The 26,495-nt window shown below is 47.8% G+C and overlaps 1 protein-coding gene across 1 annotated transcript in view; it reads left to right on the top strand.

The window, feature by feature from the left end:
* Positions 1-26,495, top strand: part of AGPAT1 (1-acylglycerol-3-phosphate O-acyltransferase 1) — a 43,781-nt gene that overhangs the window by 4,552 nt on the left and 12,734 nt on the right. The window contains exons 2-3 of the mRNA XM_018555864.1: positions 13,581-13,654; positions 22,516-22,705. Of these exons, the coding sequence (XP_018411366.1) occupies positions 13,603-13,654; positions 22,516-22,705 (242 nt within the window). The 5' untranslated portion in view covers positions 13,581-13,602. The remainder of the gene's footprint in view (positions 1-13,580; positions 13,655-22,515; positions 22,706-26,495) is intronic.

Here is a 26,495-nt window from a genome sequence, read left to right as displayed (position 1 = left end):
GGGGGGGGGCGGACATTTCTATTTGCACCACGTTATTATTAACCATGGATGCCTGTGTGCCAAACTACACTGCCGTCCATAGACCCCAAAAATTCCAAATAGGAAGGAGTGTACTCGCGCTGAGATATTTTATGTTGCAAGCTTTTGCAGGAATCTGCTGAGTGCAGTCTTGTATTGTGGCAACATATCAGCATCTTTACCTACCTGTTTGTTTGTTTGTAAATATGAGGGTACATTGGGTCTTCTCTAGGAGGCGCTGTACAGGAATGATTCTGTATTTGTGAGGACCACGTAAAGCAGTAACTTGAGGTTCACAGCCGTTAGAGGCATGGCAATAAAGATACAACAGATGTTTGTTTCATAAGAACGGCATGTTACTTTGTGTGGTTGTAGCGGGTTTATTGCAGCCGTTTAGGCTTGAAAATGTATCTTGTTCATGTAAAGTGTATCTGTTGTAGCCTTTGTCAACCATGGTTCTGTGGAAACCCTAGGAGTCCTCTACGGCAGTCTTTCTCAACCTTTATACCCCAGAGGAACCCTTGAACTAATTTTTAGGTCGCTGGGAAATCCTGCCAAAATGAATTAATGGGGGGTCAGAGGGAAGAATGTCTTGCATTGGTGGTCGGTGGAAAGAATGCCCCCCTTTGGTTGGTGGTCGGTGGGAAGAAAGCCCCCCTTTACGTTGGTGGTCAAAATGCCTCCCCTACATGCAGCTAAAACGATCTGCCAATTGGCATTGAATTATGAAGGCACCATCACATAAGAGGTCAGTCTCAAGGAACTTCTAGCACCCTCTAGTAGAACCCTAGGGTTTTACAGAACCCTGGTTGCGAATGGCTTCTCTAGAGTATGCTAGGGGTTCCTTGAGATTCCAGGTAAGTTACCAATAACACCAATGATCTTTTAGATATCTGTAAGGGGTTCATTCTTCTCCCTGACAACCAATGTAAGAAGCGTTCTCCTACTGACCACCAGTTTAATAGGACCTTTGGCCCAATGACCACTTGTGTAATTAGAGCCTTCTTCCACTGACCACGAATGTAATGGGGTCCCACTCACAACAACTACCAACGTAAGGTGGTCTTTCTGCCACTGACCACTTATCTAAGGTAGCTCTTTACTGACCACCAATGTAAGGGGACTCTTTCCCACTGACCACCATTTGGATAAAACACAATTTTGGTAATAATGTGGTTATATAGAGCAGCCCTGGGTATTAAATACTTTTAATTGGTCACATTCCTTTTATTCTTGTATCTTTACTTGCTATTCTCATCCATTTACCCTGAGCTGTAGATATAGTAATTAATAGCAGGGGTTCCCTGAGACCTGAAAGCTATTTCAAGGGTTCTTCCATGTTAAAAAGGTAGAGGAAGGCTGATCTATTGGATAATCATATAGGAGCTGGTCATTTGGTCAGGATGGACACATTTTAAGTGCCAGACCTAGTGCCCAGATAGAGATTTGAGAGTCGGTCAGGTTGCAGATTCAGAAGACGTTGCCAAGAATATTGCAGGCTCATATTCACGACCCAGAGATGGTCTGTCAGATAGCAGGACCTTTGTGGCCAGTATAGGTTTTGACCGTGAAATAAGAGTGGGATGAGCTTAGACCTAGAAGATGACCAAGCATAATCTTGACTTGGAGAGAAGTCAATGTCCAGCACATAGGAGGGACATATAACTTCATCCGTTTATATCTCTGGATCTACTGATAAGATTTGACGTGTGGTTTTCACCCAAAACTGACTTCTGCTCAAGATTTTTCTTCACCATATGCTCGGTTTGAATTGCCTAGATTTCTGACAGGTTAACGTTGACACTTGTCACATGACTTCTTTTACCATATGGCCAAGCAAGCCCTACTTGAGGAGCCCAGTGTATCAATGCCACCTGAAAGGGAATGTTTTTTTCCCTCCTAGCATCCCGTTAGACTCCAATTACCAGTTTTTGGAGCCTTGCCTCTATTCGAGTAGTAACTCCTAATAACAACTAGCCTGGTTTGGTTTCAGGTATTCTAATGGTTATCTAATATTTTATCATCGAAGCCTGGAGCAGTGTTACAAATGTTATGGAAGTTTATGTGATGTTGGCAGGGTGTTGGTTTTCCTATAATAGAAAAAAAATAAAACCTCCAGGGAGAAGAATGCTGTTTAGGAAATGTTGACTTTTTGCACAGTGAGAGGCAAGACCTGTCCGTGCTTGTAACCATGTGTACACAGCGGCGCGAAAGAGGCCGCCGGAAAGTGGAACCACCACCTGGCTTCCAGAGGCCTCGTGGTGAAGTTATTATGTAGCTTTCTGTCCCTCAACCTAATGGAATGTTTTAGGAGGAGCTGCGCTAAACTTTATTATGTAATGTAAATCCGACAGACCTCTGAGGACTTTCTCCTATTTTGATCATTTACATTGAGTTCAGGGAATATTTGTTTATAGGTCCTACCTCATCATGGCACATGTCCCCCTGTCTAAAAGGAGATGGGGTCTGCTGCGCTCCATGGCTCATCCCACCTACCTCCACGTCACCACTGTGCCTGGCATGGTTGCTTTAAAGTAACAATCTTGTTAGGTTGCTTCCACGTCTGGCTGCCATTCCATGTCTGTGGCCTGCATAGGGTATGTCTCCAGCACACCAAGAGGAAAAGATCCTTATTCTTGTATGATCCCATAGGAAAGCAACATTTTGGGACTGCGTGGGGCAGTGGTTCTCAACCTTTCTAGGGCCGGTACCCCTTGGTAACATTTGCCAAGTTGTGGTGACCCCCCCAACCGTAACATTTAGGGATGCACCAATACTAGTATCTGTGTGGGCTCTCGGGAGGCAATGCGGGCTCTCAGGTGGCTAGTGGGACTCTCTGTAGGCATCCAGTGTGGGCTCTGTGGTGATCAAGCACTCACCTCCCCTCACTTCTGCCTGCTCCCCTCTCTCTGATCCTCTCTGGCCACTGCTGCTGCAGCACCATCTAGGAGAACTGACACTGCTGTGCTAGGAGGAGGTTGAGGAACCTCTTACCTAGAGCAGCACAAGGCATGTGGGGACCCCCTCAACTGTGGGTTGCGACCCACTTTTGGGTCCCGACCCACAGGTTGAGAACCACTGGCGTAGGGGCATGTCTGAGTAAGGCTCCCTGCATGGTCTTTAAGTGTTGCTTCACTATGTGATCACACAGTGATACTTTGAAACAGGCTTGTTGGTATGCTTGCAAGATATCTTATCCATATGATACACTGTGACCAGTCGGGAGTCGTTGCAGCACCCTCTTAACCACGTAGTGCATTCCAATCTGGTGTACAATATGCTTCATATGGCCTGTATAAGGTGCCGCTCCTTTTTCTAACATGGAGTTGGTTGTATGACCACTTTAGGTACAAATGTTGCTCAGTATTTTCAAAGTAAGCACAATGCTGAACAGACCCCTGTAGATCCTATGCAAACAGTTGGTTTCGGGAAGTACGTATTTAAATAGGACTGGACGACCACCCCACCACCACCACTACCACATGACTATACTCGGGAATAGTGATTGGCTTCATGGTTTCTGATGGGCAAAGGGCATGGGGGTTATGAAGTAAAGGTAGGACCTGGCATACTGTAGATTGAAGTCGATGAACATGTCTTTTGTTTCAACCTGACTATGTAACTATGCAAGTGTTGGGCTTACTTTGATTTTTCTGGGAGCTTTCTACAGGTTCTCTTTAAAACTCAATCATTTTAGTTTATTCTTGCACAGCCCAGTTATGTAGTTACCACATTTGGGTCGACAGAACACGACAGGTCTACCAACAGCTGTAAAAGGCCCCTGGAAATTTGCAGGCATGAAACCCATGAAGCTTCACGCCCATGTAAATGGGGCCTGTTTGATTTGAGCCCTTTGATTCCAGATTCCTTTGTGTACCAAGATTACCTGTAATGTGTTAAATGCTTCAAAAATAAGTAATGACGGTTCTGTCTGACAGAAGGCAAGTGTCAGCTTACAAGCCCCCCCCCCGGGGGAGGCCGTGGATGGGTGCTGAGTGACATGTGCCGCAATAAGCTACATTCATGGGAATAGGAGGCGTCTGGTTTTTTTTTCCTGCTGGGTTGCTCTGCTGGAGGAGTGCAGTGGAAAAAGCACCTGCTGTTACCTGCCTGATGGGAAAATGTCAGCCATTATCCAGGCTGGAGAGTAGCTTCTGCAAGTGTCATTCTAGGCCACTGTCTGAGGGGTATATTGCTAGCCATAGGGCATGCTCCATGATAGCTGGAGAGCCACCTGTCCTCATAACAGTTGCTTGTATGTCTGTGAAGGTTCTCATCCATCCAGGTCATGGGTATAGCCCGGCATTTCGCAACCTTTTTTTTGGTCGCACCACCTTTGTTAAATGTATGCAAAATCTTATGGCACCCCGGTCTAAAATGTAAATGACCTGTGGCCCCTCCAAAATCGATAGCACACCCTTATCTGAGATAGGATTTTAGGGGGTAGCCAATGTAAAAACGCAAAAAATTGGGGTTCTCCCTTCACATAGAAGTCACCCTTTACATCAGGAGCCCCACTTGACATTAGAAGCACCCCCCCTTCACTTTAGAGTCCACTTCTTTGATGTCACGCCCACCGTTCACATCGCAGTCCTACCATCACATCGGGAACTGCGGCATGCCAAGAGATGGGAGGCAGAGCAGGCCTGGAGAAAGGTCAACTTGCTTCTTTTTTCTGAATGAATCCCACTCTCCCTGTATTAGCATCATCTGTTTCCATGGTGCTGGCGACTAAAATAACAAAGATATACTCACCTGAACGTCCAACCCGAGTGGTTGCTATACCGGTCCCTGCAGCCTCGCTTCCCCTCTGCTCCAGCAGTGTAATGTCCCTTGGTGTCCTCATGTCCAAAACACTGTATTGGATGTAACGGCGTTACGGGTTCTCAGACCGCCAGAGTGGAGGTGGATCGAGGGAGTTGGGAACCGGTCACAGCAGCCTGGCTGCGGTAGTGTAATGTCCCTCGGCATCCTTGGGTCTAATACACTGTACTAGACATGATGACTCGCAGCGACTGGCTGCCGGCACCATGGAAACGCATGACGTGGTTTGAAAATTTCGAGAGGCTGCTATAATTAGCAGTAGTCGCTAGGCATGACCTTGGGTTGAGTCCGAACTTGAGTTCGTCTGGATCCAGAAAGAGGATGTCCGTGACGATCAGCTGCGGCCAGGGCATTCCCCACCCTGCAGCTGCATCTAAACAAAGGGACAGGATGCTGGTGATGCCATATAATGACCTTATATGGCCATATTAAGTTAACTACTTAAGGACCGCCCACCGTCAAAAAACGTCCTGGCCTGACGTAGTTGCACCAAGAACACTGATTGTTTGTGCATTACGGCGGAATGTGTGCCGTCCGCCGCCACCCTAGGCCCTGCTTTCCCCCGGTCCTGTGCTCCAGCAATGTAATGTCCCTTTGTGTCCTATACACTGTATTGGACGTGATGACTCGCAGGATCTTAGACCACCAGAGTGGAGGGGGAGGAAGACTGCAGGGACTGGTCTCGCAGCTAGCTGGGCTGGATGCTCGGGTGTGTATATCTTTATTTTAGCTCTTAGACAAGCACTTAACCCTTTTTGTGCAGGGGGTAGGCCTACTGCAGGGGTTAAGAGTTGACATGCCCGGAGTTCTTCCTTAATGAGAACTGGGCATGTCAGTCCGGGAAGTAGATGGTGACCCAGGATGATGTCTGAACAAAGACAAATTAAAGTTGAACTCCGGCTGACACTTATTAAGCAGTTACACTTACTTTTTTTTTTTTTCCTTTTGGGATAAAGATTTCCTATAAATGAATAAAAGTTGATCATTGTCAGTAGGGATGTACCGATGCCAATACTACGGTAGTATCGGTGCCGATGTCGAGTATTTGGGCGAGCACTCGTACTTGCCCAAATGCTCCGATGCCTATCCCGATACTTCTGGTGTTAGTCATTACACGCTGCCCAGCTTTCTGAGTGGCCGGGAAGCCGGCTTCATGCTCCCTTGTCACCTCATGACGAGGGAGCATGGAGCCAGCTTCTCGGCCAATCAGGAAGCTGGGCGCCGTGTCATTACACGGTGCCCAGCTTCCTGATTGGCCAGAGAGCTGTCCCCATGCTTTCTCTTCACCTAGGGACGAGAAGCATGGGGGACGGCTTCCCTGCTAATCGGAAAGCCGGGTGGCGAGTCTTTACACGCCGCCTGCCTCCCTAATGGGACTTCCGGAAATTGGTATTCGGTATCCTTGAGTACCGGAAAAATATCGGTTTGGGGGGGATAAAAGAGGAAAACTAATGCAGCCACCACATTTCGGGGTTGGTAAGCTGCAATATGTTACATTTTCGCTTTGTGTTTAGAGACGCTTTAAATAGAAAGAAAGCCGGCAGAGGGTTGCCAGCCTGATGCATCAATCCCGGTATCTAAATGATCTGCACTTCAGGAACAGATCCCAGAAATGTCTCTGACTAGGGTTTGGCTTAACCAAGCTTTATAAATAGCAGCAGCCATGTACTGGGGGGAATTGTCAGCGAAACCATTCTGTATTGGGGGGAGATTATAGCTGTTGTATATGTTGGACGGGTGCCATATATATACACGAAGCATCTGGAAACTACAAAGAGCATGACCTATTTAAAGGGTCCCTATGGTCAAAATCTAAAAATAAATCTGTATTTCTGTATTGTTCTACCCCAGTGCTAAGAACCAGATTCATTACTTGAACCTTGCTGTCCTATTGGTATTTCTTCCTTTGTAAGAATCCAGCATTAAAAAAACCTACACGTTACCGCTGTGCAGGAGCTTCCTGTAATAAAGACCGGTCACTGCTGCTCTCTCTCCGTGTGCAGGGTGACTGGTCTTGTCTCCACCCCTTCTAGTGGGTGGGGCCTGCTGGGTCCCTCCAACATCTCTGCTCTCTGCACCACAGGCTATGTACAGACTGGTCAGGTATTATCTGTGTCTGCAAAGGCATTCGGTGCACACAAAGTGGATTTATATCCTTTGTAGCAATCGTTGCATACATTTTAAATGAAAGCTTTTTGTTCCTGGAGTTTAGCTTTAAGCAGCATGCATTGTACACTCCAAGTGACAGGAGCACAAACACTCTGTGCTGACCATTTGCCCATAGTAACCAATCAGCTTCTATCTTTAATTATCAGTTCTTAATTAAACAAACTGAAGAGAGAAGCTGATTGGTTACTATGGGCAAATGCTCCAGTTTTAATACATTCCACCTCTGCTTTGTTTATCAAAGTATCTGAAGGAAGACGGTCCCAGGCAGGCTGTGTTGCCATGGAAACCAATAAGACTCCCATTCTAAGGACTAGGAGATGGAAAGAGAAAATATGATTGGACGCTTTTGGCAAATACAGTCAGTTAAACCTTTTCGGGCTAGTTCACACCAGAACTGCATCAGAACCGCATGTGTCTGCACGCCTGTGGTGCAATGCATTTTACCACGATTGATGCGTCTCTTGGTTTTTGGGGGGGTCGTGGCTTTTTTTTTGCTTAAAAAGGGATTTCAGGTGCTTTTAGTTGCGTTTGCATGCATTCACATCTGTTTTTGATGCGTTCCGTCGTGATCAGGACTGCTCTGGTATGAACAGAGCACAAGAATCTCATAGGAAAGCATTGTGATGCATTTTTGATGCAGCTCAAGAACGGAACGGACTGCATCTGAAGTAAACGGGCCCTTAATACTTTTTGCTCCAAAGCTGTCGGAAGAGAAAAGCCGTTTTTTATTTTTGGGTTGGAGAATAAAAGCGGCAGGCTCATTGTGGGCAACGCAGGCAGTTGTTTTTCAGACTTCTACCGTGAACTGACTTCGTGGTCAGCTGTCACTTCTCTTTTTGAAGTGTGCACATTGTGTCATCGGTCACACTTTGGTGTTGCGTGAACGCGTGCCAGAAACGTGCAATGCACTTGCAGCGCCATCACTTGCTAATGTCACCCCATAAGTAGCCGGTAAAACAGGTGTCATGCGCCCAAACGCGTGGTTAACAAACCCTGGAAGCTCGTAGCTGAAAATGCAGCATGCGCTTTTTTGCCAAATTAAGTCGCGCATGCAGCAGCCCATTGGAATGAATGGGCTGATGCTTGGCAACGGCGCCAAAAACTGACGAGAATGCGCATTCACGTATCGCTAAGTGTGAATGGGGCCTGTTTAATCCGAGTTCTGTTACCTCTCTCTCCATCTTCAAAGCCATTCTGTTCCCCGCAGGAGAATATTGACAGGTCGGCTACAAATTCACCCCGGACGCTATGCGGCTTTTTATAAATAACCCAGATCCTGAGAAACGCTTGTCGGGAAAATTGTCCCAATCGCATCCTATTCCTCCACAAGTTGGGGTGGGGGGGGCTTGTATGTAAATTCCCAGCATATCCTATCCTATGATAACATCAGCACTGTAATAGGAATACATACTAGAGTTGTTTTTGATAATGCATTTTTCTTAAAAAAAAACCTTTTATGTAGTGAGCGCTGCCTTCCGTCTGCCCATCACTTCCAACAACTTCCTGGATTCCCAGCGTGCTGTGCATCTCTTTCCCTGCTGCTTGACGTGATGCAATCTCTATTTCTCAAGACTACCTATCCTATCCCATCATGCATTGCATCCAGCAAGCAATGATAAAGTTACATTGTTTAGACGCTGAGTTGCAGTTCAGCATGCAGGCTCTGTGAGCGTGGTGACACAAGGATGTGCATATTCACAGGGCCGAGTGAACTTGTGTCAGTGCATTGAGGAAGTCCATCCTATTAGCCTCTTCAATAAAACAAACCTGTTCGGGTGCAAAGCAGAACTTGAATCTGGCCTTGCGTGCAGTTCATATGCCATGTCCTCCTATCCCCCGATCTGAGCTGTCATAAGATCTATCATAATAAAAGTGGTTTATGGAAGATGGCTGTTCAGGTATCGGAGTACCATGTACCCTGAACATCAGCCGGGCCTCAACACTACAGACCAGATGTACAGAGATGATGAATGGCTTGCTGGGTTGCTTGGGATTGTGTGTGTCTGAAAGTAAACAGGACTGGAAAAGACGTCAGCAGCTGCGACACAGCCAGGGCGAGGTGGGTGTGAGGATTTCATTGATGGCAGTTAGTGAAAACTGAGCGCAGACAAAGAGATCAGTCATGGGGAAAAATATGAGGGTAAGAGGAGAAAGGAATGCCGGGAGTAATAAGAGAGAATTAAGCCAGACGGGCCGCAGGCAGAACACAATGTAATGGTTAGAGTGCGGTCATCCAGCCCGCCACGCTTGTCCACGATAGGACTGACCGGTCGCGGGTCACACCTGTTGTGCGCGATCAGGGAATGGGGACATTGTAAAAGCTCAGTCACTAACACTGTGTTGGGACACAATCTTCCTGAAACCTATCTGCCTCCGGTTGGGTTTTAACTGATACTTCTAATGGCCGTTCATGCTCTGGCCTCATTTTTTTTTCTGCACGAGAAAAACCCAGGTCACCGATAGGACACAAGTGTTTTCTATGTGGGCCGTGCACTGTGCTGCCGAAAAACGTAGACATGCTGTAAGTCTCCGCAGCCCACCGAATGCCACTACAGGTCACTTCGGCCTACTGCGCTCTGCAGGGACCTGAATAGTGTACACTACCAATAAAGGAAAAAAATGTAAACCATAACAGCTGAGGCAGTGAGGGGAATTCATAGAATCTGGAGCAGTTGCCCATGGCAACCAATCAGCTTCTCTGTTTCTTTTTTCAAAGCTTTAACAGAACAAAAAGAAAAGCTGATTGGTTACTATAGGCAACTGCTCCAGTTTTTATGTATTCTCCCCGGTGTGACATATGCTACACACTGCTAGAGCAGAAATCCGTGTCTGTCCGTCTTGCAATGGAGGGGAAAAACTGAAGTTAGCGGACCCATGTTAAAGTGACATTAAACCCTCAGATTTTTTTACATAAAACAATACTGTAATGTGCGCCTTACTGTAATCCATGGTTGTTTCCCTTCTCTTTGCTGCTCTTCCTTTTAAATCCGTACTCTTCTCATGCTGGGCAGAACTTCTGTTTTGCAGCAGACTGCCTTGTCTCTGGAATGGATACATGGTGTCTGTGTGTAGGTTTGCAACCTGAGCCAGCACTACAGGAAGAGGCACTCAGCTGCAAAGGGAAGTTCTCCCCCAGCATGAGAAGACATGAGGATTTAAAAGGAAGAGCAGCAAAGAGAAGGGAAACTACCAAGGATTACAGTAAGGCACACATTACAGTATTGGTTTATGTTACAAAATCTGAGGATTTAATGTCACTTTAAGTCTATGGGCAGTCAGATGTAAACTGACATGTGTCTGTTTTATATCAGATTACTCCCGATCCGCCATAATCCGGTCCTCCAAAATGGAGCTCTATTCTGTTTGGTTTTCCGGACCTGGCCGGAGTCGGGGGGTAATTGAATGAAACTGGCTGCAGGTCTGTTTTTAGATCTGGCTGCCCATAGAACTAAGGCTGGGTTCACACTTAGGCGTATCGAATATGCGCGTTTGTACTGTGATTCGCGGTAACAAAACGCGCGTTTCCGAGGGCTACTTGGCTGTATCCCAATGGAAACGAGCGACAAAAACGCCCCAAAGAAGCTCCTGTACTTCTTTGGGCGTTTTGTAGCGCGTTCATAAGGCCTGTAATACGCCCAGGTGTGAACCATACCCATAGGAAATAATGGGATTTCGGTGTTTGAGCGTTTTGCAGAGCGTTCGAACGCGCTACAAAACGCCCAGGTGTGAACCAGGCCTAACTTTGGGCTTTCGATCAGATCCACCTGAAATACTGACAACCAGACCTGATCGGAATATCTGTGTAACAATGCTCAAAGCTAGGGGTGAGGAAAGCTCTAGACCAGTGGTTCTCATTATTTTAATTTTTTTAAATATTTAATTTTTATTCTTTATAAACTTTGTCATTTTTTTTTATTCATTTACTTTCAGCAAAATATATATTGCTGAATACTGCACAAGTTGTTTTGTGTAATAAATTAAAATGTTTCAGAAATGAAATCATTTTTGGGTCACGCCTTAATGACCAAGGAAACATGTGGGTCCCGAGGTTACACAGGTTGAGAACCACTGCTCTAGACCAGGGGTAGCTAAACTTCGGCTCTCAAGCTGTGGTGACACTACAAGTCCCATTAGGCTTTGCAAGACTCTGACAGCCACTGGCATGACTGCCACAGTCAGATGCATGATGGGACTTACTATTATTATACAGGATTTTTAAAGCGCCAACAGTTTGCGTAGCGCTTTACAAATTTGTATTTTCACCACAGCTGGAGGGCCGAAGTATAGCTACCTCCTGCACTAGACCATGAATCTTTTATCGACAAGTGGAAGCAAAAGTTGTCTTTACATACTATAAGGATCAAATCTATCAGCTGCAGAGGAAAGAAAACATGGATGTGTGATAAACAACTCCCACATGTCTGATGTGCATAGGAAAAATGACAGCAGAGATCTGATTGCTTGCCATGGACAATCTAGAGTTTCCATCTCCTTCAGTTTAGATGAGGACCATTTCAGAAATCTATATGTTGTTTATCTGCATTAGGAAGCTGACACATCTCCTGATTGCATAATTGCACCCGCTCGCTCCCACTGATCCTATCATATGACAGTGGCGAGGTATCCGTCTCCTCTTATCTATTTCCAGTTTGTTACAGTCGGTGTTAAAACAACTACGCAAACGACTTCGGAAACCTATCAATTAGTCCCCATTCACACTTGTCTAGCTCCACCTCGCAGGTGTGTGTGTTGGGCAATGGATCCGTGACAGGATCGAGAGGTGAGCGAACGCCGGTATGTGTTCGCTCACCTCCCGATCTACTGAGCCGACCTGTGACAGTCTCATTGTCACAGGTCGGCTAGAACTATGAGGTGAGGGAAAAGCACTCACCTCATAGTTCTCCTTTTAAGAACAAATGGCACTGCAAAATGTTTTAAGGCTCATTTTGCATCTCTTTGGTTCACGGGGTGCAGCAGGCAGGGCGGCATCTTTGTTTTATAGTGGCCACACTGCTGCACAGTGCCGTCTCCTTTCCGGCCAGAGCATCCCAGGTTACTAAGAGTCGGGTGGGAGATTTGTAAGGGCCATACACCTCCCCGCCCAGCTCTTGGCAACCTGGGACGCTCTGGCTGGCATCCCGCCCAGCTCCTGGCAACCAGTGACTTCCCTGGTCGCCAGGATCTGTGCAGGACACTAGCCAGAGCGTCCCAGGTCTGCAGAGGGCAGTATCACTCTTGTGCACAAACACCTCCCCAACTCAGGCAGCAAAAAGTCAAGGAACACCAATTACCTGTCTATATTTTCCTCTTTAGTCCCTTGTCACTGAGACGGAATGTGAGGGGAAATGGTTGATTTTGGAAGTAAAGGTAAATCTTCCAGTGAGTACATCCTGTTCTGGTGACAACTGTCTCATGGCTTCACACCACTGACAGTGTGCTTCAGTTCAGTTAGCTGCTGGAACACCCTCTATCGCATTCTAAACTCCCCCCTGTGCTCTGGGGTGGGAGGGGGTGTGGTGGTGCATTGAAGTCAATGGCACCGCAGTCACGCCTCCCGCCCACAGTGCGATCGCCCGCACCAGAACATGTGGCACAACATTGCCTGTGTTACGGTCGAGTGTGATCGGAAAAAAATAGTGCATGCAGCATGGACTGCTGGAGTTTCTTTGTGGGCGAGGGGCCTGCCTGCAAAGCCATTGACTTCAATGTACCGCCACGCCCCCTCCCGCCCTAGAAAGCAGGGCGAAGTTCAGTATGCGATACAGGGCGTTCCAGCAGCTAACCGTGCTGGAACACACTACCAGTGGTGTAAATAAGCCCTGAATGGGGAATTTGTCTCATTTTGTAAAGATTACTCCTCATATCCTGTTGCATCTCCAGGACAGGAAGAAAAGGGAAAGCTCTCCAGTGTGACAGACAGGAAACCATAAACTGATTTTAACCTTCTTTACTCTATCCAAACCGAGAAAGCACAAAGTTGTGGCTATACATTTGCTTTAATTAGGCAGTTGTGGTTGAGCCACCTCTCTGCACAGCTGCCTCATCTGTAAATGTCCTTTACGGGCCTCCATAGACAGCTTTAATTTCGTAATGCTGAACTGGTTGGAGTTCGAGTTGCAGGTAGTCCTGCAAGTACCACCAGCCCTACATCTGATAGCATGCGGTCACTAAAAATTGCGTTGTGTATGGTCCTCTTTACGGTGCCATGAGATGTGGAATTTACTTGGTTGGCTTGGAAAAGATCTAATAATCTTGCCTTAGCCATGTATTAGGAGTTGTATCTGGTACTTGCAAATCAGAGGTTTGGGGTGTCCTCCTAGACCAGTCAAACTACGATGCTCCTGCTGTGGTTCAACTACAAATCCCATGAGGCATTGCAAGACTTTCACAGCCACAGGCATGACTCCAGGGGCAGATGCATGATGGGATTTGTGGTTTCAACATAGCCGGAGGGCCGAAGTTTGGCTACCGCTGATCTAGACAATCTCTCCCTATGTGTTTAGAATGTTGTATGTGGTCATCCTAAAATGTATCCAAAACGTCTTACAGTTCTGCCCTCTCCTCTCCAGGTTTTCTGCTGAGGATCGTGTAATGACCTCAAATGTCGTCAAAGCAGCTTCTCCATTGGCTAGCGCTGTGACAGGTGAGTCATTAACATCCTATTAGGTCAAAGAGGGTAAGCTGTCCTGAACATTCCCAAATATTTGCCCTGCGTGCCTTTTTAAAATGTGTCGCTGCCCAGTTATAAATCAAACTTGCTGAGATTTAAACCTGAAATATTTGTTTCCTGTATTTAGTAGGTTATTTTGGGGTGCATTTTGCAGGGAAGTGCGGTCAGGGGAGGCAGGTGAGGCAGAGCCTCTCCTAGTATTATGGAGGAAAAAGCCGTCAGCTTCAAGTCTAAAGCTGACTGCTTTTTCTCCATTCAGATTGGCTCCTTACAGGTTACACAGCAGGGAAAGCCTCCCCTCTATGTAACCTGTCATGGAGGGAGCGCTGACTGATAATTACAGGCAACGCTGCATCCAGCTTTTGACAGCTAAGTTAGGTAACACAGCAGCGGGCTTCCACACTGCTTGTGTAACCTAACTAGTGAGGCAAGAGCTGTCACAGCCTATACTCTGTTAGAGGCATGAGCTCTGTGGATAGTTTGGACCAATGGTAAAGTGCCATTGGTCCAAGCTGCCCAATCAAAAAAAAAACTGACTGGGTTGAGGGGGCGGGGCTTTGGCAGGCAGGGGAATGCCTCACCCATCACGGAAGGTACCGCACGTCACTGGCATTTTGTGAACAAGATTACAAGTTGGCTCCACTGTAGTTACGCTTGGTGGGTTGAATCAACCTGCTGGCTTCTTATGAATGTTCCTTGCTATAGTTCTTTCTGTACCCTTTGCTGGCCATCGTGTCGCTCTGCTATTCTGCATTGTCGCATAATGCTCCCATAGCTGAAAGAGCCATTGCTGTCAATGACAAATAATGGCTGTAAGGTACCTGGGTACCTTGCCACCACCTGCGGCTTGCCAGCTGACTGGTCTGTTGGGCAACCATTCACGCACTCACCGATCGGCTAGCTTGCACACACTGACCCTCATCTGCATGCAACCAACAACCACACATTGCAGTTTCACTCAGATTAACAACAAACCTACAGCGAGTATACAGACACTGATAGAACAATGCAACAAAATCTCTCTTGGAGTATGAATTCTTAGCTTAGTACACAGAATATCTGTAAAAATATAAGGCAACTGGACTTGCTGTATTTTTTTTGAAGACGTTTCACTGATCATCCGACCAGCTTTCTCAATTCAGAATGACTTGTACATAAATTCTCTGGGAATAAAGATGGTGAGTGTTGCTCCAACCCACATAATCTGTTAGTCACATCTAGGTGTTGATTGCATTTGCAGATGATGTGGGTTGGAGCAACATTCACCATATTATTCCCAGAGAATTTTTGTACAAGTCATTCTGAATTGAGAAAGCTGGTCGGATGATCAGTGAAACGTCTTCAAAAAAAATACAGCAAGTCCAGTTGCCTTATATTTTTACAGATATACCATGACCTGAATGAATGAGAACCTTCACAGACTCAGTACACAGAAGCCACTTATTAATTTCACTGTCCTGAGTGGTCGGCGTGTCACAGATATGTACAGAAGAACCCTAATGGGTGATGATGGGAGAGGTTGGAGCTGGTACTGTGGCTGACAAGTCTGTGTGGAAGGTACCTGCACAGAACATTAGTCATCTGATGTTTCTGCGGCTCGGCTTTGCAGCCTGGTTCCGGTTTCTTCTTCTGTGGGAGGCAGTAAAATAACAGCTGCCATCGGTTTTCGGGGAAATTGCTAGACAGGAAGTCAGTTAAGTGTCGGAACATACCAGCTTGTGGTCTCCCGGCCTCACTGCTCTTGCTATTACACCTCCTGGCCTGACGAGCCCAGATGAACTTTCAGGTTACATTTTAGCTAAATACATTCCAAGTCCATAAAGACAAAAGGTGTTCAAAGCCCGCCCACGGCGACTCGCTCACCAGGGGTGACAACTAGTTTGGCGGAGGAGGAGGGAGGAGAAGACTTGCTTAGAACAAGGCACAGCCTGCAATACCGGTGGCCACTGGAGACTGGCCCAGAATTGGGTTCTTAGGCCCCGTTCACACTGAGCGGTTTATCGCGCAATTTCCGCGCGATATCGCTCTATGTAGCTTGTCCAATGCATTTCAATGGAGCTGTTCACATCTCAGCTCCATGTCGCCTGTAGCTCATCCATGACCCTTCCCCCCCCGTGGATGCCGCGCGATTCGGCTCCAATAGACTCTATGGTGACGCGCAAAATCGCACATTACCGGCGATATTGCACGACTTTGTCTCATCCACTCCCTTGTTATCTCTCGTCTTGACTATTGTAACTCCCTCCTCATTGGCCTTCCACTACACAGGATATCCCCCCTTCAGTCTATCTTGAATGCAGCTGCCAGACTTGACCAACCGCTCAGTGTCTGCATCCCCCCTCTGCCAATCCCTGCACTGGCTTCCACTCGCCCAGAGGATAAAATTCAAAATATTAACAGTCACTTATAAAGCCGTCCACAACTCCGCCCCCGGCTATATCTCAGACCTTGTCTCAAAATATCACCCTAAGGCCTTGTTCACACCTGACCGTTTTGTAGTGCGTCCTACGCTCGACGAACGCTCTACAAAACGGTCAAAAAAATAAATAGCATTGTAGTCAATGCCCTCGTTCCCACCTAGGCGTATCTCCGCCCGTCCCTAACGGCCCACGCCTGAAAAGGTCCCGGGACTACTTTGGGCCGTTTTGTAGGGCGTTTTCCATTGGGATACAGCCAAGTAGCCTTTGGAATCGCGCGGTAAAAAAACCGCGCGACAGACGCGCTTTTGCAATACGCCTAGGTGTGAACCCAGCCTAACCGTCCACTCTGCACTTCCCAAGACCTCCTGCTTTCCAGCTCCCTTGTCAACTCCTCCCATACTCGCCTCCAGGACTTCTCTAGAGTCTCTCCCATCCTCTGGAATTCTTTACCCCAACCTGTCCGTCTATCTCCCACCCTGACTGTCTGTCTTTAGGCGTTCCCTGAAGACTCTACTCTTCAGGGAACGCCTATCCCACCTCAACCTAACCACTGAACCTTCATATTCTCAAACAATTCATCCCCACACAGCTACCTCCTCATGTATCATTTCCCCCTCCGTTTTAGATTGTAAGCCCTCAGGGGCAGGGCCCTCCTTACCATCCTGTCTTGAATTGTATTGTAATGCCTTCCTTATATTGTAAAGCGCTGTGCAAACTGTTGGCGCTATATAAATACTATGTAGTAATAATAATAATAATAATTACCGGTGATATTGCACGACATCGCGCTACAGAAGGGTCACTTTTTTGCAATGCAAAATGGAAGGAAAGAATTCTGTCACGTCAAGATCGCTGTTTGGTTACAGCCCAATATAGCAGCGACGAAAAAACGCGTTACGTAGCGCGATAAAATGTGCAATGTAGCTCTAGCCTCTCAGCACGAAATCGCACAATATACATGTCGCTCAGTGTGAATGGGGTCTTAAACTTTCCTGCAAGCTAGAATCCTAGGTCACTGTTCCCACTGCCCACAGACCCGCACCAGTCACATGACTCGAGGACCATTCACACCAACCACTGTGCTAAATCACCCAGCAGCTGATGTGTGGTGCCCGGCACAGTGCTGATGCACCGATTCCGGCAAATCGCACGGTGTACTCGTTCGTTTTTAACAAATGTCCCTTCAATTCTACGGCACGGCAAGGTGGGAGGCGATTGACCTGCGTCTCCTACTGCTGCGTTGAAAAAATAAGTACTGTATGCTGTACTTCCACTGCAGCGCATATGACCGTGTTCCTCTGCAGCGCAGTGGTGTGAATGGTGTCCATCCGTGACAAGGTAAACTGCATCACAATCGGGGCCCAGCAATGGCAATCATAAAGTGTATGTATAGCCAAATGGAGTAGTGAAGGGTGACATCCCCAGTTCATTGCTGTCTGTCTGCTAATAGGGAGATTTCCTATTACTTCATTTCCTGTCCCGGGCACACAACAGGAAGTGGGAGGACATCTCTACTCGGTGAGGGGATTTCCTGTTGGACAACTGTCACTGTTACTTTACCCGGTTCCTCATTTCCCCAATCACTAACATGCTAATGAAATGTTTAAAGAAACCGTTCAGTGTTCTTTGCATACCTTCTTATAGACCCAGTGATGATATCCTCCCTGGGTCCCTGTGCTTCTCTTGGCAATGCAGGCGGGTCTCCTCTAGGCAATGCAGGCGGGGCTCCTCTAGGCAATGCAGGCGGGGCTCCTCTAGGCAATTCAGGCAGATCATAACCACCTTGCAGGGACAGTCAGGATGGGGAAGAGGATGGGGAAGAGGATGGGGAGGAAAGGGGCAGGGTCAGGGTCAGTCGGGATGGGGAAGGAAGGAAAGGGGCAGGCCAGGGACACAGGATGCGGAGGAAAGGGGCTGGCCAGGGATAGTCAGGATGGGGAGGAAAGGGGCCGGCCAGGGACAGTCAGGATGGGGAGAGAAGGAAAGGGAGAGAAGGAAAGGGAGAGAAGGAAAGGGAGAGAAGGAAAGGGAGAGAAGGAAAGGGAGAGAAGGAAAGGGAGAGAAGGAAAGGGAGAGAAGGAAAGGGAGAGAAGGAAAGGGAGAGAAGGAAAGGGAGAGAAGGAAAGGGAGAGAAGGAAAGGGAGAGAAGGAAAGGGAGAGAAGGAAAGGGAGAGAAGGAAAGGGAGAGAAGGAAAGGGAGAGAAGGAAAGGGAGAGAAGGAAAGGGAGAGAAGGAAAGGGAGAGAAGGAAAGGGAGAGAAGGAAAGGGAGAGAAGGAAAGGGAGAGAAGGAAAGGGAGAGAAGGAAAGGGAGAGAAGGAAAGGGAGAGAAGGAAAGGGAGAGAAGGAAAGGGAGAGAAGGAAAGGGAGAGAAGGAAAGGGAGAGAAGGAAAGGGAGAGAAGGAAAGGGAGAGAAGGAAAGGGAGAGAAGGAAAGGGAGAGAAGGAAAGGGAGAGAAGGAAAGGGAGAGAAGGAAAGGGAGAGAAGGAAAGGGAGAGAAGGAAAGGGAGAGAAGGAAAGGGAGAGAAGGAAAGGGAGAGAAGGAAAGGGAGAGAAGGAAAGGGAGAGAAGGAAAGGGAGAGAAGGAAAGGGAGAGAAGGAAAGGGAGAGAAGGAAAGGGAGAGAAGGAAAGGGAGAGAAGGAAAGGGAGAGAAGGAAAGGGAGAGAAGGAAAGGGAGAGAAGGAAAGGGAGAGAAGGAAAGGGAGAGAAGGAAAGGGAGAGAAGGAAAGGGAGAGAAGGAAAGGGAGAGAAGGAAAGGGAGAGAAGGAAAGGGAGAGAAGGAAAGGGAGAGAAGGAAAGGGAGAGAAGGAAAGGGAGAGAAGGAAAGGGAGAGAAGGAAAGGGAGAGAAGGAAAGGGAGAGAAGGAAAGGGAGAGAAGGAAAGGGAGAGAAGGAAAGGGAGAGAAGGAAAGGGAGAGAAGGAAAGGGAGAGAAGGAAAGGGAGAGAAGGAAAGGGAGAGAAGGAAAGGGAGAGAAGGAAAGGGAGAGAAGGAAAGGGAGAGAAGGAAAGGGAGAGAAGGAAAGGGAGAGAAGGAAAGGGAGAGAAGGAAAGGGAGAGAAGGAAAGGGAGAGAAGGAAAGGGAGAGAAGGAAAGGGAGAGAAGGAAAGGGAGAGAAGGAAAGGGAGAGAAGGAAAGGGAGAGAAGGAAAGGGAGAGAAGGAAAGGGAGAGAAGGAAAGGGAGAGAAGGAAAGGGAGAGAAGGAAAGGGAGAGAAGGAAAGGGAGAGAAGGAAAGGGAGAGAAGGAAAGGGAGAGAAGGAAAGGGAGAGAAGGAAAGGGAGAGAAGGAAAGGGAGAGAAGGAAAGGGAGAGAAGGAAAGGGAGAGAAGGAAAGGGAGAGAAGGAAAGGGAGAGAAGGAAAGGGAGAGAAGGAAAGGGAGAGAAGGAAAGGGAGAGAAGGAAAGGGAGAGAAGGAAAGGGAGAGAAGGAAAGGGAGAGAAGGAAAGGGAGAGAAGGAAAGGGAGAGAAGGAAAGGGAGAGAAGGAAAGGGAGAGAAGGAAAGGGAGAGAAGGAAAGGGAGAGAAGGAAAGGGAGAGAAGGAAAGGGAGAGAAGGAAAGGGAGAGAAGGAAAGGGAGAGAAGGAAAGGGAGAGAAGGAAAGGGAGAGAAGGAAAGGGAGAGAAGGAAAGGGAGAGAAGGAAAGGGGCAGATCAGGGACAGTCAGGATGGGGAGAGAAGGAAAGGGGCAGACCAGAGACAGTCAGGATGGGGAGAGAAGGAATGAGGTAGGCCCGGGATAGTCAGAATGGGAAGGAAAGAACTAGATGATGCTGGATCTCTCCCATCCATGGAATGAGGTGGGCTCTATCTGACCTGCTGCAGCTTCTAATGCACAGTGTGAGAATCTCGCAGTGTGCAGTGACAGTGAAATCAGAGGAAGCAATTTCTGTCCAGGAGAGGAGCCGGTACAACTGCAAGACTGAAGGGAAGGCCGGCGTTTTTGTGCATTATTTTCATAACAAATAAAGTTTGTTTGTTGAAAGATGTTTAACGCCACAAATGCAACGGTCTATAATGGTGTGACCTGATCACACGTGGACACGAGTGGGGTTGAGAAGGGGGGCTGGCGGGAGGTGGGGAGCGCATTAGGCTTAGTGGCCCTTCAATGCTGCACTAGAACTAAGGAGCATACATCATGTGACCTCGGCGCGGTCTCACGGCCCCCGACACAGGCTGAGGCCAGCGCTGCCGCGTCAGACAAAGGCCCAACACAGCCACACAAAAGAGGGATTGAGCCAGGTCCAACGAGGGGAGGGGGTGTGATGGGGGGAGACGCCGCCTGCAGTTTTACGGCCAGTCAATAGCTGAGGGATGAAACCACCAATGGAAGTGTCCCCATGTCAGGGAGGGGGGCCGCCCGGAGTCATGCTGCCCTGGAACTCCGGTAAGATATCAGTGTTACTGTACAGCCCGATAACGTGGCCTTATCCCAGCACAACCCAGGTGTGGCCGCGCTGCTCACTATGTGTATTGCATTGCCTGCCACCTGCGCTGTAAGTACATCCGTTCTTTTCTATGTATACATTGCAAGGAACAAACAACCCCCAAAAACCTACTTATTGTGCTGCATTTCACCTCTACATTTCTCTTCATTGGGCCCCGTTCTCACCACAGCGTTTTCTTCCACGCTCAAATGCCTGCATTTAAAATCGCATACATTCCTATGGTGGCCGTTCACGCTAAGGCGCTGAATCGTGCGTCCTGTCGCTTGAAATAGTCCCTGAGCTACTTTTGTAGCGCTGATCAGCTCGTTTTGCTCTCTAGACTTCAATGGAAACGCACTGATCAGCTTGTTTTGTGCATTATTTTTTTCTTGCACGGTTTTAATCGTATTTAGGTGCGTTTTACAAGCCCGTTACCTGTAGACAAAGCCACCTGCTTGCAAAGTATAGTGGGGTCCAAAATGGAGGCGTCGGACAACTCATTTGATGCTGATGATTTTAGTCATCCAGCACTATATGATCCCGGGGATCCAGATTATAAAAAGAAAGGGAAGAGGAACCGAGCGTGGTGTGATATTGGTGCAACCATGTGTCCTGATTGGACAACCTGCACAGAAAGACATGAAAAGTAAGCATGTGACGTGGTGTGTTTTTTTTTTTTTTTCTTCTAGCTTAGCAATGTAGCGGTTGCAGGCATGTTGGGTCAGTAAACAGCATGCATTGGGTGTCGTGTGCAGGGGCTTTCTGAGTACGGGTGTCACCCGGAGCCAGTACCGGGTGACAGCCCGCCGTGACATCATCATAACGTCTGTGGTCAAAGGTGAGACTGCTTTTCATTGGACCTCTGTCAAAAAAACGAGCTGAAACGCGGCTCAAAACGGAAACCGCCTGTGATGCTGCCCGTGCACACGTGTGACCACGGCAGTGGGCTTTAACGCCAGGCTGCCACATATATGCGTGCAACCGTTGTCCCATGTTTGTAATCTCGGTCACTGGGCTCCCAATCACATGATCAGTGTGACTGCCGTGATCAGAGATCACATGGCCGGGATGCAGACCCGTGTACGAACTTATAAGGGGTCGGCTCTTGCTGGCTGGAACAGGTGAACAGTAACCTAGGTACTAGTGGTGTCCCTAGACTATCTGCCGCCTGTAGCCCGGGAGGTGGTGATTTTGATGCGCGCTATGGCGGGGTCGTGTGCTAATGGTGCACGCTATGGGAGGGTGCCAGTTGTGCATGGTACCCGGGGGGTGGGGGGGGGTCGTGGTGGAGTGTCCATCGGTCTCACCCAGCTCCTGGCAACAAGTGACACCAGTGAGCTGGGCGGGATGCTGGACAATGCCCCCCTGCTGATCTTACCCCCCCCCCAGAGCTCTTGGCTACCTGGGACTCTCTGGCCAGAAAGGAGGGGCAGCCATAATTGCCGCCCCCACCCATGTGACCTGATGACCCCTCATTATAGGGTCAGCCCTGTTAGGCGCCGTCATTTTAATAGCTTTAGAGGGGTTAGTAGCTGCTTACCTCTTCTGTCCTCCTTCCGTTTCCTTCATACAGCTCAAACGTTCATACGTGTTTTCATGATTGAGGTTCAGTGGCTGTCAGTTCAGTAGAACTATTTCAGAACGCCTTAGAACGGAATATTCCATTTCACAATGGAGGCGTTTCAATGCGAGGAGCAGAATGGATGCCTTAGAGTGGAAGTGAAAGGGTGCCTGGGAAAAAAAAAATCAAACTGTATAAAGGGAAATGGAGCCTGGATACAGGTGCGTGCAAAGGTGAGAATCGGACTGTTGCTGTGATGTGTACGAAGAACACGCTAGTGATGTGTACAAAGAACACGCTAAGACATCCCAGTGAACTCTGCCCATCGGACGATCTGCGCCATGTATGGAAGTGTTTAAATATAGGGGTTCCGTTGCATGCCTTCTTCCGTCACTTCGTACCAGCTCACTCTCGTCTCTCTCTCTTTTATCAAGGTGCGATGGAGCTGTCTGTGGCTCAGTGGCTTCTCGTCCTCTGTCTGGTGGCTTTCCCTCTCCTCTACGAATGGAGCATCTCCTTCAAGTACTTCTGCAAAATGGCTTTCTATAATGGCTGGATCCTGACGTTGGCCATACTGGCTATCCCTATATGTGCCGTTAGGGGGCGCAATGTGGAGAATATGAAGTAAGTTCTTCTGACGTTTCCCTATCCTTTCATCTGGGTTACCTTGACTAAGCATTTTCATTTATAGGGGCTGCACACTGCTGAGGTGCATTGAGAACCTCGTACTCGGTGTTGGGGGTATACCATCATGGTGGACATTCATCTCCTGGAGAATGCTGTGTATGAGGACAGCCAGATGTCTCACAGCTCATCAATGGTCATCTCTAGACTCACCCATAGGGTGATAGAAGTGCACAGGGGGTGAAATGTTTGTTCCCATTCCTTCGTGGAAGAGTCAACCTTCATAGACTTGACTAGAAAATGCAATGCCACGGCAAACAGGAAGTGCAGCTCGCAGTATTGCCCTGGGTGTTGGAAGAAAATGACCCAGTTTCTTGTCCTGGTGACGCTCTGTGCTTAACATCAGGTTTCCCGCTTTTGGTGTGACAATCAAACCGTCAAGGGGCACTTCATGGGGAACCAGGATGTTCCGCTTGTGCCCTGGAGGTCACTAGGGCAGGAATGAGAGGAAATCACCCTAAGTGGGTGACCCGGTGCTCAACATGTGGTTTCCCATTATGATGTGACAATGGGACTGTCGGGGGCTCTCTTAGTGGGGAAGAAGGAAATGCTGCTCACTGTAGTGCCCTGGGTGTTACTGGGGCAGGAAGTGAGAGGTAATCACTGCAACTTCTTGCCCTGGTGATGCTATGGGCTTTACGTCTGGTTTCCCTCTTTAGTGTGACGACAGTGTCCCGGGGTGCTTCCTTAGTTGGGAAACGGGAGGTTCAGCTCACAGTAGTGCCCTGGGTGTCACTAGGGCAAGAATGAGAGGAAATCATCCTGCACAGGCATCAATATAAACCTGGCAGGGCAGAGGATCTAACACAACCATACTCAACCTTCTAACTCCAGAGGAACCCTTAAAATAATTTTCAGATCTTGGGGAACCCCTGCTATAATCAATTGGGGGTCACATGGAAAAATACCACTTACATTGGTAGTCAGTGAGAAGTCAGGGTGGCATTCTGACCATCAGTGCCGTGCCACTCCTTATGCCCAGTAGCATTGGCCCCAGAACTATGCAGGAACCATTAGCTGAGAGGTCAATCAGTCACAGCTCATGAAATCCCCGAGCAAACTTTGGAGGAACCCTAGGGTTGTACACAACCTTGGTTGAGAATGAATGGCTGATCAAATCCTTCCTAATTATGTCAAAATAATAAAAAATAAAAAAAGTTTTTGTTTTGGCTTTGTTTTACCAGATAGGGTTGGTCATCCCTCCAATTGGTGAGGTACCGCGGGTTCCTTCTAGAGATGTGCCGAAGCCTTGAAGCTTGTGTTGTTGTTGTTTTGTTTTTTTTTCTCTTCATGCCTGGCCTCTTCCCATCTTCCTTCTGCTTCCACATGTCTAATTGTTTTTTTTTAATTTAGCGTAACCTCTGACCCTTCAGTTGTGCCATTTACTTAAGTCTGACCTTGTCCTTGCCATGTGGTTTCCTTTCCCTGATTCCCCCGCATAGCATCCTTCCTCCTTACCCCACCTACACCAAAATATCTCACATGGATTGTTTGTGCCGCGTCCGGCCTTTCCTGTGAGTTTTATGTGCTTGCTAATGATTTCCCTTTTTCTTATATCTCCCCTGCAGGTGCCTAACCTGCATCTGAGACCTAAAGCCTGCTGTCATTCCTCTCCTCTCCTGCTTGCATGATATTGATCTGAAGGGACGCTGTTCCTTTGTTCTCTAAATCCAAGAACAAAAATGTAATATGTTAAACATGCTTAGAATAAACATAGGTCTATACTTAGACAAACAGGAATAATAAAAACAAAAACCCACAAATGTAAAAAAAAAAAAAATCAAAACCGACTCAGGGGGTATTTATAAAAAAAAAATCACCCCCAAAACTTCATGTACATTCAATGTGTGCGAGTTAACCATCTGCTGTGTGATTTGGTGAAAATTGAATTTTTCTTCTGGTCGAATGCTCTTCAATAGGCTCATTCATAAAAAACAAAGGGACAATTCCTCATTATGGCCACTAGATGGAGCAGAGGATCCCAGGAAAAAAATACATGCTAGTATCAAGATACAATGTTCTAATTCTAGAGACCGATGAAAGGACTGAGCATATAAATGTAACCATTGATACTACGGGGATGATAATGGTTACTACTGATGCAGCGATATCAAGCATTTGCAGGAGTACTTGTACTCCTGCAAATGCTCCGATACCAAAAACCGATACCGGCCCTTTAATTATGCGAATTGAAGCGGCTGCCATAGGTCCCTCCGCTTGTTGGGACCTTGAGGCAGCCTTCTTAGGAACCAGGCACTTCCACTGACCAGAACATCTCCCCCTTTCTTGAGACCCTCTGCAAGTCTCCCTTCATCCTGAGAACCCCCTCCAGAGACCCTCCCAAGTCACCCCCCCTCCTGAGACCCTCGGCGCATCGCCACCTCCTGAGACCCTCCTCAGCGCATCTCCACCTGCTTAGACCCTCTGCGCGTCTCCACCTGCTTAGACCCTCTGCGTGTCTCCTCCTGCTTAGACCCTCTGCGTGTCTCCTCCTGCTTAGACCCTCTGCGTGTCTCCTCCTGCTTAGACCCTCTGAGCGTCTCCTCCTCCTCCTCCAGAGACCCTCTGAGCGTCTCCTCCTCCTCCTCCAGAGACCCTCTGAGCGTCTCCTCCTCCTCCTCCAGAGACCCTCTGAGCGTCTCCTCCTCCTCCAGAGACCCTCTGAACGTCTCCTCCTCCTCCTCCAGAGACCCTCTGAGCGTCTCCTCCTCCTCCAGAGACCCTCTGAGCGTCTCCTCCTCCTCCAGAGACCCTCTGAGCGTCTCCTCCAGAGACCCTCTGAGCGTCTCCTCCTCCTCCAGAGACCCTCCGCCCTAGACATAAGGCCGGCAGCACAGAGTATGTATAAATATGGTGCACCTGAACTCCACAACTACTTTAGAAATATTGCCTTCTGTTTCTGTCCTGTGTTTTATTCTGCATTGTTGTATAATGTATTCCTGGGATTTGTAGTTCTCCTATAGCTGGTATTATTCTGCATTGCTGTATAATGTATTGCTGGTCTCTCTACAGCTCTGAGTCAGTGGCAGAACCACCATGACCGGGCATTGATGCTTCACCAATGTCCTAAAATCATTACTCTGTATTGTTTTAGAAAAACTATCACATGACAAAAGGTATCGGTGAGTACTTGAAGAAAAGTATCGGTACTCGTACTTGCTCTGGAAACAATGGTATCGGTGCATCCCTTGTGGTTACATTTATATGCTCCTTCTCATTGTATCCTGTTACTGGCATGTATTTCCTGTACACCTCGGCTCCATCTAGTGCTGGCATTTTCCCCGTTCACTCTGTTCCGGTTGCATGTTCTTCTGTATGTTCATTCACACAGAAGAGAAATTACACAAAGAACATTTCCACAGCAGCTGGTCAGCTCGCACTGAACAGCAGTTTCACTGGACTAATAGGCTATGCACATTTATTTTAATAGACCCCATTTCTTCTATCTGTTGGCACACTTCAATGTTTCCATGTTTCTAGTGCAGCTTAGCAGCTGTTGGATATGGTGGCTGCAATTTATGTTCTTTTTTTCTCACCCCCCCCCCCCCTTCATTTTCACCCGATCATCCTGGCTGTATCACACTTCCTGTCCTTTGGGTGACAACACTTTCCTTGCTGTATCTTGATTTGGATTTCATTGCTATAGGCACGTATACAGATTCCACCATCTTCCCTTTGGAACTTTCATTACAGAAAAGTGTGTGTGTGTATTATGGGATGCACCGATGCC

Source organism: Nanorana parkeri, unplaced genomic scaffold, assembly GCF_000935625.1.
Source record: "Nanorana parkeri isolate BGI_ZX_2015 unplaced genomic scaffold, ASM93562v1 scaffold215, whole genome shotgun sequence".
Lineage (NCBI taxonomy): Eukaryota > Metazoa > Chordata > Amphibia > Anura > Dicroglossidae > Nanorana > Nanorana parkeri.
This window is presented reverse-complemented; position numbering and strand designations above follow the sequence as displayed.